Here is a 15252-nt window from a genome sequence, read left to right on the forward strand (position 1 = left end):
TTTAGTCCACACAAAGCATTTTTATTCAACTCTCTTATGTCCTCGCTTTTAGAATGGCACCAATCGATTGCTTTGAATATGTGTGCCAAAAGGCAACTGTATTTTGAGCATGGTGTTTTTCCCCCATCTAAACTATGGTGAGAGATTTCATTGACTGATTTTGGTGACCGATATGGACGAGAAGGCTTGAAAAACTGCTCCTTGGGGGAGCATTGCTCTGGATAGTTTTCTGAGTGACTAGAGCAGAAATACAGTGATGACAAACACCATTCAATGTATGTCTAGGTGTTGCTTCTTTGGTCTTATGTGAATGGAAAAAGGAGACAAACATTATTACATCATCCATGCGGTCTATTTGGAAAAAAACCCTGCACAGTTTAACATGCAAACTGGTGAGACAAACATATTTAAAAGCAATGGCACAAGTGACTCAAAGTTAGGATATAAGCAACGTAAGAATTTCCACTCAAAAACATGACATGGACTTTTATGATGGTTGCATTGAATGACTCATCGTTGCCACGTCAACACAATTTGAGATAGCAATGCATGCATTTCCACTACAGACATATTCATTTTAAATGACAGCTGATTACATTGCTCTTAATATTTTCTTTCTTTTTATTTCCTTTTAGAAGAATGTACAAAATTGCAAAATGTACATACACAATGTTTTGATTTATCATTTTATTCATTACTACCCTCAACACAACCGCTTGGATTATTACAAAATCAAATTCACATCACTACAGATTTGGCTATCGTAAGAGTAATTCTTGCTTTTTATTAAAAGGACGATAAACTAAGACTGGTTACAGGAAAACGCCACATAATCACAATGATGATTGGTTGGTCAAGTGTGTTCTCAAGAACATTCAGTTGAACATTATTTCAACATTATTATTGATTTATTGGCCTCATGCAGATATTTTACTTGATCTTGTGAATGCAAACAAACATGAAAGATTTGGATTTTTGTGGACCTATGATCATACAAAAGGTTTTTCTTTCAAATTTCATAACAGACTCAATCGTTTTTACATTTAGCTTAGCCTTACAATAATTTTCTAGTGATGATTTTTTTTAACATGAGATTTACTTAGAGAAAGTGACTGATATCCACAGATACTTTAAAGTGTCTATCGTTTGCGGCAAACCCGACAACGACTGATAATGTTTTCTTGAGAAGGCCCCTTCACCGTTTGAGAAATGGGTTTACTGTAGAGGGAGAAACATACACAAACAAGAGAGATTAGGGAAAGTGTAAGAATTTGATCCACAGTCAATTCCTACTAAATGTACCTGAACATGTCAGGATTGACGGATGCCAGCCAGTAGCTGTATGAATCAGGGTAGTAGTTGCACGTCCCCCTGCCATGACACTCTATGAACGGCACTTGCCGGAAATGTTCAAGGCACGATCCTGGAGAGACCAGTGGCTGGGAAGAGCCTTCTGCGCCAACACCTGTTTGCTAGTTGGATAAAGATTGAAAAGGCACTTTAGCATTGCAGAGTATATTGAGTATAGTAAAAATCAAAACACTCCTACAAATGTATTCTTACCATGACAAATGAATATCCACTCCAGAGGGACTCCCAGTCTTGTGGACAGTTTGGTATCCGAGTTGTCTGACTGTGGACTGCTATGACATTAGAGGTAGTTTCACATACTGAGCACCTAAAACAAAATTAGAGACACCTTCAGTTTGTACGTTTTGTCGGATAGAAAGTGATCTTGTCCGGTCCTTATGACTTATCAATAAAATTCCCCATTACTACCTGCTGATGTGAGAGGACAGTCTCTCTCCTGTAATGGCAACCATGGAGGGAAGCATAGGCACTTCAGTGGATAGCCAGTAGGAATAGTCATTACGAGAAGCGTAACGGCAGTTTGACTCCGTGTCACAGAAGAGGAAGGGCATGGGTGAAAATCGAGGTAGACAGCTTCCCGAGGTGCCTGAGAGGTAGCGATGTTTAAGTCCAACATACATTGGGATATGTATATTCTCTGAAGATTGAAGAGGTTCTCTTACCAAGGTCTTGACCGTGAGCCCGCTCATTTCCGTTAATGAAGAGGAAAGAGTAGCCATAGTAAAGAAGGGTGGTGCCTTCAGGGCAATCAGGCAGACGAGCACTTTGACTATGTCGTGCTATTAGGAAGCTGGTCACATAGCTGTGATGACTTGGCCCTGGTAATCCTATTTTGCCCTTGTTGCCTGGGTCTCCATGTCTTCCTAGGGGGCCTGAATAAAGGAAAATGTAACTATTATTAGAACTGTCCACTTTAGATCTATTTTCTATCATGTCCATAGTCTCCAACACCGCCTCAATCCCCCTGTGTGGATCAGCAGCTTGATAAAGGAATAAAGAGACATTCAATAAATGCTGGTGATGTTCTTTTGGCTTCATCAAGGACTTTGGTTAATGAATATTTATTTAAATATTTCATTTTTTATATAATTATCTTATGTTAGAAGAGGTAATGTTAGTATTCCATTTGGATCCACAATCATACTCTTGCTCTCACCTGGCAAACCTGACGCTCCTTTGTCTCCCTTGACACCAGGAAATCCAGGTGGTCCCACTTGGCTGGGACCTTGAGCTCCTTTGTTACCCGGGGGACCTTTTAACGTTACATTAAATTTCAGTTTTGTGTTAAAACTGTGGATGTTAGATATATACTATAGTTAATACATTTAAAACTTCAGACCTGATTTGCCTCCTGGTCCAGCTGGCCCAGGGTTGCCAGTGGAGCCGGGGTTTCCAGGAGAACCAGGAGGGCCTGGGGGTCCTGGCTCATATATTACCCTGCCATACCCTGGTTCACCTTTGATGCCTGAAGAAAAAAAAATTAGACTCAGAAAATTGGTCTTACAAATTGTGTACTCACCAGGTTGTCCTGGAAAACCTCTTCTCCCAGGTTGACCAGGTTGGCCCTGTAGGTAGCCAAAGTCTCCCTTCTCACCTGGAAAAAAGTCAGTTAAGACCATGCCTACTCTTTTAAACAATGTACAGTTGAAAGCTTACCAGGGTACCCATAATTTCCAGGAGGACCTGCATCACCTATCTGTCCTGGATTCCCAGGTGGGCCTCCTTGACCCTGAGGAAGTAAACCAGGCAACAAACTTTTATTATACAGTATTGTACAGACAAAAATGCTACATTCTGAGGTCCTATATCACATATACTTATGACGAAGATGAAAAAAATAGCATAATGTTTTTGTTAAATGTAACCTATCAAAGCCAAGTCTTACAATAGTGAAAATGTATTTAATCAGCTATCAGTTAGAAAGGGAACATAATAGTGTCAACACACAGGTGGACCAGGAATTCCTGACTCTCCGTGGGGTCCAGTATAGCCTGGGCTTCCTGCAGGGCCAGGGTCCCCTCTGTTCCCTTTTCTTCCAGGTACTGAAGGACCTGGAGGTCCAGGAGGACCAGGGTAACCTTACAAAACAAAAGCAGAGTTTGATGATTCCTGTGATGTGGGATTACCAAATTGAGTTACTTAGTTTGAATATAAATATTGTGCTACCTGGATTTCCCGGGCCTCCATCAAATCCAGGATCTCCTTTTGCCCCAGGGAAACATGGCCCTTCTCTTCCTTCTGGTCCTCTGGGACCAGGCAGCCCATGTTGTCCTGGAGGTCCTCTGTCTCCTCTTAATCCACCCAGCCCAAACCCAGGAGAGCCAGGGGAACCAGGATTTCCAGGTGGGCCTACAGAAAAGGAAGAAGATTTGGGGAATTCAGCTTTCACTTGTGAACTGACAAGCTGTATCATTTTTTTATTTTTTTCCCCCCCAAATAGCCCGCATGGATGTATAATGCTATTTTAAGTGTATTCCAACCAATTTTAATTCAGAATATTTTCAAATTATTGATATCATCACATCAGAGAAGTTTAGACTCACCTGGTTGACCCGGGAAACCACGCGGACCAGGTGGTCCCACAATCCCAGCTATATATAAAGAGAAATGGGAACATTTGAATGGCATCTCAGTGATGGAAACAACAACTTGCCATTTCAAATGTCTTTGTTTAAAATTACAACTTTATTTTTGCAATAGACACAATTTAGGGAATCTCTCACTTGTCTCTCCTTTTTGGCCTGGTGGTCCTGGGTACCCATCTTGTCCTTGGTTGCCTTTGGGACCTGGAGAACCAATCCCACCTTGCGTTCCCGGGTTACCTGATAAACAGAAAACACACAAGATAACTAATGTAATACAGACCTGCTTACTGTGATATTCTTCATTATTAAGATATTTCCATAGAGATTGCCTGGTGCGCCATATGGTCCTCTATGTCCTTTGATTCCCTGTGGTCCATCTATCCCTTTTGGTCCTTGATATCCAGGTGAACCTGAAGTAGTGTTGGGACAGGCATAAAAAACATGTAGGTCTTTATTAGTAATTCAAAGACATGAAAGCTCTCAGAATTAATTCTTAAGGATTTAAACCATTTTGGCCAGTGTGTCCTGGTTCTCCATTAAATCCAGGAGATCCTGGGAAACCCAGAGCTCCAACAATACCAGGCTCTCCTTTTTGACCCTTCATTATGTGTGTGCTGCTCAATCCTGGTTCTCCCTGAAAACAATGAACATCTATTATTTCTTTTTGACACGTGCATTTGATTCAATGTAAATAGTCAAGTTACTTATTTTCTCACCTTTTGTCCAATTGGACCAAGTGGGCCATATCCGTGATAGTTTGGTTCTCCTTTTTCTCCTTTGTAACCTCTTGCACCCGATGTCCCATCTCCCCCAGGGGGGCCAGGGATTCCCTGGTCCCCTTTTGGTCCTTTTGACCCTATGTAAACATGATATTAACATCAGCAGCGATTCAAATTGGGAAACTTATAGAAAATTAATCTATTAGGTGTACCAGATTAGCTATTAAATGAGAGTAGTATTATACTTACCAGGATTGCCTGGTTTTCCTGGATCACCTGGACTCCCAAAAGATCCTCGGCCTCCTTTCGAGTATGATGGAAAACCTGGGTCCCCTGGGGGACCTGGACAGAACATATAGCGTTTTCAAAACTTGTTTTGAAATCACGTTTGTCTTAATCCATAAGAAAAAAAAGTATATACCTGTTTTCCCAGGCCTCCCTGATGCTCCCCTACTTCCCCCAAGTCCTTTTGCTCCAATCCTTCCGGTATCTCCCCAGGGACCAGCAGGGCCAGGGTGACCTGATATTGTCCAATTAAATTTGCAAATTAAAAAAAACACAACATAAAGTACTAAAAACATGTGCTTTGTTTAAATGATCAAAAATGACACATACATATTAACCTAAATGTTACAAAATATATCCACTAATTTATTGGTAACTTAAATCACCTTTTGGACCAGAGTCTCCTGGGGGGCCATCAATTACTATAGGTATTGGAGATGTATGCCCTGGGGGACCCTTTGGTCCTGGCTCCCCAGTCTCTCCCGGTGGACCACGGTAACCATTATTTCCATCACGGCCAGGATCACCTGTAAACAATTTTTGAAAAAGGATTATAGAACTTAAAGAAAATGTAAACTATACATTTACTGGCAGTATAAACTTGTAGCGGTCGACAGATGGATTTAAATTATATTAATGTATTAGCCCTTTTTTTCTCATTGTCATCCAGTACAGTGTTGAAGGTGAGCTGAAGCCTATCCCAGCAAGTTACCAGTCCACCAAGGGGCACATTCATACACTCACAAGTACACAATCACTGACTGAAAATAATTTAACCAAAAAAAGCCAAGTTGGACTTTGTGTGAAGTGATTTGTGGGAATTTCTGTCATACCAATTCTCCCTGGTGGTCCTATAATTCCAGGCAATCCTGGTGGTCCAAATCCTGGTAATCCATCTGGTCCAGGGTCTCCTCTTATTCCTGAGAAAACCCAAAAGATATAATGATTAGCCAAACTAGTTTTTTACAGCACTTAATGTTGTCAATGTAAATGTAAAACTAGGGATTTCCTGTGTATGATCAGGAAATCCCTATGTGAAGTACCATCGTACCTTGGGTGCCCGGTAGCCCATTGTGCCCCTTTATTCCTTTTGGTCCATTCGCCCCATGGGGACCTGGTACTGTGCGGCCGGGAAAACCAGGCTCACCTGGAGGGCCAGGTTTACCAAACCCAGGGAATCCTCTATTTCCCTTTTCACCTGTCAGCCCATAGGGTCCTGGGACAAGTTAAATGAAGTGACTGAGCACAATGGTGGTAAGTGGACACAAAATTATGGTAAACATATAAAAGTAATAAAACCAGCATTTCATGTCCTCTTCGTGTTTGCTTATATTTTACAAATGTCACTTACCTGGTAGTCCTGGTTTGCCATCTGGTCCTGGTAGTCCTGGTAGTCCACGTAGAGCATCAGTACATGAGCCTTTGAGACCCAATGGTCCTGGTGGACCGATTTCCCCTTTAGTTCCTGAACATGAGATGGAAGCAGTTGATACAGTCTATAGGATTGTGTTAGCATTTTTTTTCCTTTTCATTATCGTAGTTATCAATGAGAACCTTTTTCTCCTGGAGACCCCGGATTTCCCGGCAACCCCGGGCCTCCCGGTGAGCCAGGCACTCCGGGATCTCCTTCAGGTCCTTGAGCTCCATCTTTCCCATGAAGGCCAGGTAGGCCTTTCGGTCCTGGATGTCCATGGCCACCATCACCCTGAACATGATGAACAGAAAAGCTGTAGAACTTGACATTTCCAAGGGTTTACACCAGGGGTCTCAAACTTGCGGCCCGCGGGCCAACTGCGGCCCGCGGGACGATAATTTGCGGCCCCCGTCTTAATATGAAAGATCGATTTTTTTTTTTTTTAATTTTTTTTTTTTTTTTTTTTTTTACCTCTTTCCCCATGATGGCGCCGTTTAAGTGGCAGCCAGTGGCAGTAGCTCTGTCCACTCATGTTTTTCTTGTTTTACAGCATGTTTTACATGAAAAATTAGAGGGAACATTGACATGCACCTGCTTGTGGCAGGTGTGATACTGGTGTGCCGATAGCGAGCAATGATGATGTTGTGACCGGATGATTCGCCTAAAGATGTTTCGCCGACGGACGTTTGACAGACGGACAGGTCGTACTAGTATTTGTTAGTTTAATGATTAAATACAAATACTAGTATTTGTATTTAATCATTAAACGCTGTTTTCAGCTGGATTTGACCGAATTTGAGAGCATTTTGAGCCGTTTGGCGAATGGACGTCTATAGACGTTTTTTTGCCTCCATCGCGATATCATCCAGTATTTGTATTTAATCGTTAAATGCTGTTTTAGGATGGATTTGACCCGATTGCTGTCATTTTACGGCTCGGTTCTGCTACATCTGCCTGCCCAAGAGTGCTTATTCCCGGACTGCCATTGATGGTAGACGAACATTGATTTTTACTATAATTTGGACAACACCGGCGGCGGGCCGGATTAAAAATCCTAACGGACCGTATATGGCCCGCGGGCCGAGGTTGAAAAACTTGTACACACACGATCCGGCGGGGCGAGCGTTCGAATCCCGTTTCGGCAAAACCTCCGTTCGGCCGAATGAACGTTCGGTGGAACGTCCATTCGGCGACCTGCCCGTCTGTCAAACGTCCGTCGGCGAAACGTCTTTAGGCGAATCATCCGAGGACCGATGATGTCGCTCACACTGGTACTCAGTGCGCTCAGGGAGGTTGTCTTTCTGCTCAGACCAACAAAAAATTAGAGGGAACTTTGGTTCGGAGCTGAATGAACCAATCACGGTGAGGTATACGGCTCTGGAGGGCGGGACATCGGCCGGGCTGTCCAGTGCCTCGCTCACTCACTCATTCATTCCTCCAATCAGCTGGGCGGAGGAGAAGCCGTGAGGCCGATCACTCCGCTCGGCGCGCACACTCCTCCGCTGCTCTCAGCATAGAACTGAATGTTTTATCAGTGCTTTTCTTGTGGAAATCCTGATGCGGCCCAGTCTCACCCAGACTCGGCCTCTAGCGGCCCCCAGGTAAATTGAGTTCGAGACCCCTGGTTTACACGATAAAGGGCTCTCAACCTTTTTTAAACTTAAACAAGTCTTTCTCCTGTTTTCATGGAATCACTTGAAGTAGTACATATACTCATATTTCCACTACTTTCTTTTATATACTGCAATTCAAAATCTGAACACTGGTAAAATTATTCTTAAACTATTGCTGTTTATATTTTTAGCACGTTATAGAAACTCTGCTCATTTCGTAAGTCAATCAACAGCCCACTGCTCACTGCACAGCAGTCCTTGCATATGCTGACACAAATCCAAAATAATTTGGCACCCTGCTAATGTTCCGCAGCTACTGTAGATCAGTGATTAGTGATTAATACTAGTCATTGGGCCGCAATCCATCTTCCATACATTACATTATCTGTTCAGATTTGCGATTGCTTTTATTAACTGACCTTTCTGCCTGTAGATCCAGGAAAGCCTTGTTGACCTGGTTGTCCAGGAGGACCAATCCCAGGTATACCTGGTCTTCCGGGCAGCCCCATTTCCCCTGAAAAACACATAAATTGGAATATAAATACTGATGCAACATAAAACGTAAATATGAAGTTGAATCTGACTACTTTGGCTGTTTATTAACAACCTTTTTCTCCTGGGAACCCTGGTGATCCAGGACGAAAGGTGTCACCATGTTCTCCTTTCTGTCCTTGGAATCCTGGTCTGCCTAAGAAACCTGGAACTCCTGAAACTCCTAGAAATGTGTTTATTTTGGATCAGTGTGAATGATACGCCTATGAAATGATGTGTATTTTTGGATTCATTCATGCATTTTACCTTTCCTTCCTGGAAATCCAGGTTGACCTTTAAACCCAGGTGGTCCAGGATAACCTTTTGCCTCTATGTGGGCTGGTTCTCCTTTCCGGCCTACATAGTAAGATAAGAGAAGAGAGGTAACACATTTTCTGGCTCTCAGTCTCTCAGTTTTATGGATTCTTGTAATATATTTATTCACCTGGAGTTCCAGGTGTCCCAGGGAAGCCAGGCACGCCCAAATTCCCCTTACTTCCTGGGAGTCCCTGTAGCCCATATCCCACTTCCCCAGGGTAACCTTGTGGTCCTGGTTCGCCCGAACGTCCTTTTGGACCTGGAAAGCCTTTCTCTCCGTCTTCACTATACTAAAGTTTAGATCAAGACATTTATTCAAAGCATTTTACTTACCCAAACAGTTGAAAAATGCAAATTTATTGAACAATTGAAGAGATCCAGATCAAGACACTCTCACCGAATCCCCACGAGGGCCTTGAACACCTTTGCGACCTTTCAATCCCGGAGACCCAGGGTAGCCATCTATTCCAGGCGTCCCAGGATAGCCCGTGTCTCCTTTCTCCCCTTTTATTCCTGGTCTCCTATCAAAATATGAGTCTCCCTTTTGCCCAGGGATGCCCCTAACACCTGGTTTACCAGTATGACCCTTGGTAGAGCAACAAAAAAAACATTGAGGAAAACAATATTCTGAATTTTTTTTGTTTAAATATTAGATGCAACTTTTCTAACCGGTAATCCGGGCAAGCCTGGAATTCCCGGAAAACCTGGGTCACCTCGAGCTCCTGGTCCTTGATTATATCCTGAACGACAAGTGTACAGTCTAGTCAAAGGTGTACATAGTGTAGGATACTATTGAATACATTATATTGGTTGTAGTTAATAACTATCATCACTTGATTGATTGTTAACAAACCATCAAGACAAATTGGTGTGCATGATTTAGTAAAACAGGTTCAGCTACTCCATTATATCAACCCAACGACAATTCCACTGCAACAGTTGGTGTGGTCAAAACAATTCAAAAGTAATATAAATTCAAAAGTTGATATGAACAAAATTATTAGGGGTATTTTTACCTGGTGCTCCTTGTGGACCACGTGGACCTGGGGGTCCTGGTTCGCCTTTGCCTTTTTTACAGTCATAGCAAGGTTCGCCCTTTTCCCCTGTAAAATCAGAAACAGTAATTTTTCAATTTTTTTTCTCATTATTATTATGTCATGTTTAATTTAATGCAAATTGTAAGTCAGACTTTCATCAATTTGGTTGTTCTGATGTACAACCTGCCGAATGGTGCTCGGGACTATCAACAAAGCAATTCAACATATTGAGATTGGACATAAAGACTCAATGATAAGATAATATGCTTTTCCCTACCTTTCATTCCATAACTGCCTTCATATCCTTTAAGTCCGGCGTTGCCCCTGCCACCCTTCATTCCTGGTTCACCTCTAACTATTTCCTTGCCTAGAAGTAACAACAAAATATCTTAACATGTGGGTATAATGACACATAATATCAATTATTAATGACACTTTTCTGTTTTCTTAAGTTCAATTAGAACAACATGAATTTGCAAAAAATGCTATGGGACGCAATCAACTCGCGCTCTAAAAGCAATCTACTGACAATGTAGATACATGCCATTATACAATTTAAATATTTGATTTTGTTATACTTTTCCTCTGTTCTCATAACCGTAACATTTAAACATTTGTATAAGGTCATATTTCACCCTGAAAAGTTGCAAATCTTTGGTTCAATTCTCCAATTTCTGACTTTCCCATACATTTTATGATTAGTGTGTACATAAATAAAGATAGATCAGATATTAACATTTGTCAGAGTTAGACTTAGGTTAACAGAACATTTTTGGAAAACCGTTACAATTAACCTTTTTCTTCGGGAGGTCCAGGTGGACCTTGATCTCCCGGAGGTCCCTGATCACCAGGATCTCCTTCTGGACCAGGATGTCCCGGAAAAAAACCACCCGGTTCGCCAGGATCTCCTTTAGGACCTTCATACCCATGAGGACCCCGTGGCCCTTGTGTATCAGATGAATCCCCTGCACGTACATTGAGCGAGAGGTAATTTTGAAATGTTTAAGTATACATATGGATTGCCAAAAGTCTTGGAACACAGCGTCTGGATGCAACTTGACGGTATTATTATTATTTTCATATCGATAAGCTAGTTGTCCCAATACTTTAGGCCAATCTTTCTAACTCAGTAGATTGGTACAACACCTGGCGGTCCTCGAGGTCCAGGAAATCCCACACCACCTGAAAATAAGAAGTCATAAATAGTTTTTTTTTTTCGACTTCCATAGTAAGTTTGCCTTTTGCCGCTTTAATTGTATTCACCTTGGCGACCAGGAAAGCCAGATCGACCTGGATTACCAGGTTCACCATTATATCCTTTGACCAGCAACACTTCATCAGGTGGCACGATCTGCAAACAAATAATTGTTCCAAATCATATTGCTTTGCAGGAAAAAAGCTCTTATTTGTCCTTTATCAAATTTAAAAAGGACACTAAAATAATCACGAACACTGGTATTCCAAACTACTCATAATTACTTTTACCTTTACAAGGCAGCAAAGGAAAACCATAGTTTTTGTTTTTCTCCAGACATACTGTACTTTGTGGAAATGTAGACAAAAATTCAACACTGACTTCACCCAACCCTGATTTCCTAACACTGTCGGGTTGAAATTTTAGGTGATAATTCCCAAAAATATGCTTGGCACAAACCCAGCACTGCTCGTAACTGGAAACCGTAACTTTGGTGAAGTATAGAACTTGATGAAAGTGTTGAATTTACAGCAAAAAAAATGGAATTTGAATTTTTGGATTACCTTTGTTTCCCCGGGTAGACCAGGAAGACCGCTATCTCCCTTTTCACCCTAAAAAACAGAGCATATGGTTGTAACATTTAGTGAAACATGGGAAAACATTTTCAAACTCCAATAGTGTGTAAGTGATTTGAGACCTGGCCTCCTATTGTTCCTGGATATCCTGGACCTCCTTTAGGACCAGGCCTTCCCTAAATAGAACAATATGTTATAATCAGCTCAAAAACACCACCGTGTGCAAATAGCATCCTTACCGTAAATCCATTTTGTCCGCGATCACCATCCTTCCCCATCTTTCCCTGAAAGGACAATTAAGTGAAGTAAGGACATTGGGTCCACACATTCAATCAAGCTTGTGTATGCTACAAAAAGAAAAGTCGACACGATGTTGCCGCCGGCCTGAATGTTCATTTATTTCCCCATCAAAGTTCTTTTTGGCCTGGATGCATTACATGCCAATCATCATAAAAGCAATAAACGCTTGTGACTGAGGAGGACCTCTTTTGCATTATTCACTCGAGTTTGCCTGAGGAGCGCAGACTCTGCAATTTTACGGCGACACATTCTTGGTTCATTTGGCAAAAATGGCGACCTTCAAGGATGATGCATTTTTAGTAACAATATTTTTAATCTGATGGTGCGGTCAATGACACGTGACACTTTAAATGAAATTCTTAGGACTCTTAGGTGCCCATTTATACTGCCCTCTGCAGTCCGAAAAATATGGTCTCCTCTAAATTCTGAAGAAAAAGATGAAATACACTGTATGGACATAACTATATACTTACATCAGGACCAATTTGTCCTTTTTCTCCCTTTTCTCCTTTTATGGAGTAACCATAGCCAGGGTCTCCCTGAAGAGACAAAAGTGTTGACATTCAATCTTAATTCTAATAATGGAGATTTTTTGTGTATAGTACATATATTTTTGTTGTTTCATTTTCTGTTTTTAAATACCAACAATTATATAATGATGATTAAAAACTAGTGTAAAATATTCTGGTAAAAATATTGAGGTTGATGAACATGAAGAATAATTAATTTCACAGGCATAAGATTGAAGACAAATTTTGATGGTTATTTTAGAAAGTATTGTTTATATTCTTATGCAGTTATATTGTAAAAAAAAATCTATTCTTGTATATTTTCCCTTAAACTTCTTCAATTGCTATTTAGTTATTGCTGGTAAAATATTGTGCAGATAAGAAGTGAGGTTGAACTTACTGGAGAACCCTTACAGCCTTTTTGTCCATTATCGCCCGGGTCCCCTTTTGGACCCTACCAATCGAAACACATTCATGAATCTTATTACTTATGTCACAAAAGCCAAAAATAATCTAAAGAATTTTGCTTTTGTACCTTTAACACTTCACCATCTATGATGTACTCCTTTATTACCCGACCTGGTGGTCCAGGTGGACCTTTAGGTCCTCGTCTTCCCTAAATGTAAAGTCATTGTTCATTTCTAATGATTACAACTGTGTATTTAAAAATCTCTTGCCTTTAGTCCTGCTGGTCCAGGAATACCGATTCCCCCTTGGCCCTAAAAATAGTTTAAAAATATCAATATTCATTGCATAAACAATTTTTGTGGGCAAAATTATTTGATATTACCTTTGATCCTGGCATCCCAGCAGGGCCAGGAAACCCCTGTCATAAATGATTATTACTTCATCTTTTAATACAGAACCATGTACTAACTATCTTACTCACATCCCGGCCATTTAGTCCCGGTTCGCCAGTTGGCCCAGGAGAGCCACGGAAACCTGGATCTCCCTGAGATACCATGAAACATGTATTGCCAGCGTAAAGATACACACAGTTATGCAGTATCAAATTGTTCCATATTGCAACATTTACCGGCTGCCCTGTATTCCCAGGAAGTCCAGGTGGTCCTGGAATTGGACCCACTGATTCTAAAGACTGACCCTGCAGAAAGGCCCAAAGGTATGTTTAATAATTCTGACCCATACCTTGGAGATCATTTCAGGATATAAATGAAAACACTTTTAGGCAACTTTAAATTAGACTCCTCAAAATGGATGACCAACTTTAGAAAACAGCACAACGTGTAGTAATTTAGCGATATTTCCCCTGATTAACACAATCGTTAAGTCAATAAACCTAATAAAAAGAAGCAAAAGGCAATCCACAGTGGATATATGTACATGACATTTTTCTATAGCTCTGTTCATATAACAGAGGGTTGTATTTCATTGGTCAATGGTTTTAATTCTCACTAATTCCCTTCTGATATCAAGAATTAGTATTCCTCGAGCTTCATGAATAAGACGAGGAAGATAGCCAATAAGGAAGAACACATTAACCATATCATAAAATATAAGCAAGTAAAACGTAATTCCTGTGATTTTTCTTATAGCAAAAGTAATGATTTCATTTTTTATACTTGAAATGTGATTGAAAGGGCAATTCAGCTAGTAATCTAGTAGCAAATATCAAAGCTAATATTGAAGGAAGTTATTGGTCCCAATTGAATGTATTCCAAAATGAGTTCGGGGAGCTCGGAGAGGTTCACCTGTAAGTGCCCAGTCATGTTATTAGGATTTATCATCTTTTTTTTTGTTACATCAGGCAAAATCCTCCCAAAAACCAAACTTCAAAATGGCAGTTCTGTGCACTTGTTCACTCTTCCTAAAATAAACACTGCTTAGCAACCGTTTCTAACAGGCACAGCCACTATTTTATTACCTACCTTTGGTCCAGCAGGGCCCGGTGGACCCTGTGAATTAAAAAAGTGAGTCAAGTTTAATATCAAACATGTAGCAATTATGATATCATGCAAAATGACATTGGGAAATTCGGAATTTGGCATCAAACAACAGTCACTTTTTGTAGTTTTCAAGTGTTGAACCATTACTCACATAAGGATGTTTACATGTGTACTTGTGAAATATAGTTTCAATTGGACAGATTGGATATCCTCTTTTCACATCAATAATAATCACTACATGTTACTTTGTTTATATTGTGAATACCCATTTTATTGTGGCAGTCGTTAGATATTGAAAAATTATCTTACAGGAGGTCCATCAAGTCCAGGAATACCAGGAGCACCAGGAATACCATTTTCTCCCTAAAACAAAAAAAATACATATGAACCTTCAAATGGGAATTCCAATGTAATTGAATTTAACAATTTATAACCAAGAGTCAGTTAGTTTCAGTCAGCTACTGAGCTTAGTATGAATATGTTGTAGGCAGATTGCAAAAGATATACACAGCGAATGAAAAAATAACAGTTGGCAGCAAGTTGCTCAAAAAGTACCAAAACCCTGGTAGAAAGGTGCATTCAAATGTTTAGAGGTCAATTTAAGTTCATCTATACATTTTTTGGGCCTTTTACCTGGAAGACAATTTACCCAAACTGAACAAACAGATAAAGTTGGAATGTCAACACTTTCCACTCTCACTCAGTTAAGTTTCCGTTTCCCTTTGAAAGAAGTGTTATGTGAACATGAAAGCCTTTATCTCACATCTGTTCCATTGCAGCCATGACCCCCCGGTGGCCCAGGTGGGCCCTGCAGACCCGGAATACCCTGCGAACGAGGAAATGGGCATCAGCACTCAATCAATCAGAGGACAAGCATGTCAACAATTCAGGTA

The 15252-nt window shown here is 40.8% G+C and overlaps 2 protein-coding genes across 2 annotated transcripts in view; one reads left to right on the forward strand and one right to left on the reverse strand.

The window, feature by feature from the left end:
* The window catches only part of LOC144086398 (uncharacterized), an 18109-nt gene continuing 2857 nt past the window's right edge, over positions 1 to 15252 (reverse strand). The window contains exons 6-52 of the mRNA XM_077616366.1: positions 15123 to 15185; positions 14669 to 14722; positions 14342 to 14368; positions 13489 to 13557; positions 13342 to 13404; positions 13243 to 13278; positions 13130 to 13171; positions 12988 to 13068; positions 12853 to 12906; positions 12417 to 12482; positions 11883 to 11927; positions 11766 to 11819; positions 11632 to 11679; positions 11137 to 11224; positions 11020 to 11055; positions 10668 to 10838; positions 10151 to 10240; positions 9853 to 9939; positions 9506 to 9576; positions 9234 to 9422; positions 8964 to 9126; positions 8786 to 8875; positions 8595 to 8702; positions 8407 to 8501; positions 6515 to 6665; positions 6312 to 6425; positions 6012 to 6176; positions 5794 to 5880; positions 5347 to 5487; positions 5097 to 5195; positions 4925 to 5017; positions 4673 to 4812; positions 4464 to 4590; positions 4286 to 4366; positions 4095 to 4193; positions 3915 to 3962; positions 3538 to 3720; positions 3319 to 3449; positions 3028 to 3100; positions 2891 to 2965; positions 2711 to 2836; positions 2528 to 2623; positions 2034 to 2243; positions 1780 to 1957; positions 1564 to 1678; positions 1303 to 1472; positions 1 to 1218 (exon numbers count right to left, since the gene is read on the reverse strand). Of these exons, the coding sequence (XP_077472492.1) occupies positions 1140 to 1218; positions 1303 to 1472; positions 1564 to 1678; positions 1780 to 1957; positions 2034 to 2243; positions 2528 to 2623; positions 2711 to 2836; positions 2891 to 2965; positions 3028 to 3100; positions 3319 to 3449; positions 3538 to 3720; positions 3915 to 3962; positions 4095 to 4193; positions 4286 to 4366; positions 4464 to 4590; positions 4673 to 4812; positions 4925 to 5017; positions 5097 to 5195; positions 5347 to 5487; positions 5794 to 5880; positions 6012 to 6176; positions 6312 to 6425; positions 6515 to 6665; positions 8407 to 8501; positions 8595 to 8702; positions 8786 to 8875; positions 8964 to 9126; positions 9234 to 9422; positions 9506 to 9576; positions 9853 to 9939; positions 10151 to 10240; positions 10668 to 10838; positions 11020 to 11055; positions 11137 to 11224; positions 11632 to 11679; positions 11766 to 11819; positions 11883 to 11927; positions 12417 to 12482; positions 12853 to 12906; positions 12988 to 13068; positions 13130 to 13171; positions 13243 to 13278; positions 13342 to 13404; positions 13489 to 13557; positions 14342 to 14368; positions 14669 to 14722; positions 15123 to 15185 (4671 nt within the window). The 3' untranslated portion in view covers positions 1 to 1139. The remainder of the gene's footprint in view (positions 1219 to 1302; positions 1473 to 1563; positions 1679 to 1779; positions 1958 to 2033; positions 2244 to 2527; positions 2624 to 2710; positions 2837 to 2890; positions 2966 to 3027; positions 3101 to 3318; positions 3450 to 3537; positions 3721 to 3914; positions 3963 to 4094; positions 4194 to 4285; positions 4367 to 4463; positions 4591 to 4672; positions 4813 to 4924; positions 5018 to 5096; positions 5196 to 5346; positions 5488 to 5793; positions 5881 to 6011; positions 6177 to 6311; positions 6426 to 6514; positions 6666 to 8406; positions 8502 to 8594; positions 8703 to 8785; positions 8876 to 8963; positions 9127 to 9233; positions 9423 to 9505; positions 9577 to 9852; positions 9940 to 10150; positions 10241 to 10667; positions 10839 to 11019; positions 11056 to 11136; positions 11225 to 11631; positions 11680 to 11765; positions 11820 to 11882; positions 11928 to 12416; positions 12483 to 12852; positions 12907 to 12987; positions 13069 to 13129; positions 13172 to 13242; positions 13279 to 13341; positions 13405 to 13488; positions 13558 to 14341; positions 14369 to 14668; positions 14723 to 15122; positions 15186 to 15252) is intronic.
* The window catches only part of LOC144086399 (uncharacterized), a 26176-nt gene continuing 18927 nt past the window's right edge, over positions 8004 to 15252 (forward strand). The window contains exons 1-3 of the mRNA XM_077616367.1: positions 8004 to 10860; positions 13509 to 13575; positions 15139 to 15249. The gene's annotated coding sequence lies outside the window, so the exon portion shown is untranslated. The remainder of the gene's footprint in view (positions 10861 to 13508; positions 13576 to 15138; positions 15250 to 15252) is intronic.

This window comes from Stigmatopora argus, chromosome 12 (genome assembly GCF_051989625.1).
Source record: "Stigmatopora argus isolate UIUO_Sarg chromosome 12, RoL_Sarg_1.0, whole genome shotgun sequence".
Lineage (NCBI taxonomy): Eukaryota > Metazoa > Chordata > Actinopteri > Syngnathiformes > Syngnathidae > Stigmatopora > Stigmatopora argus.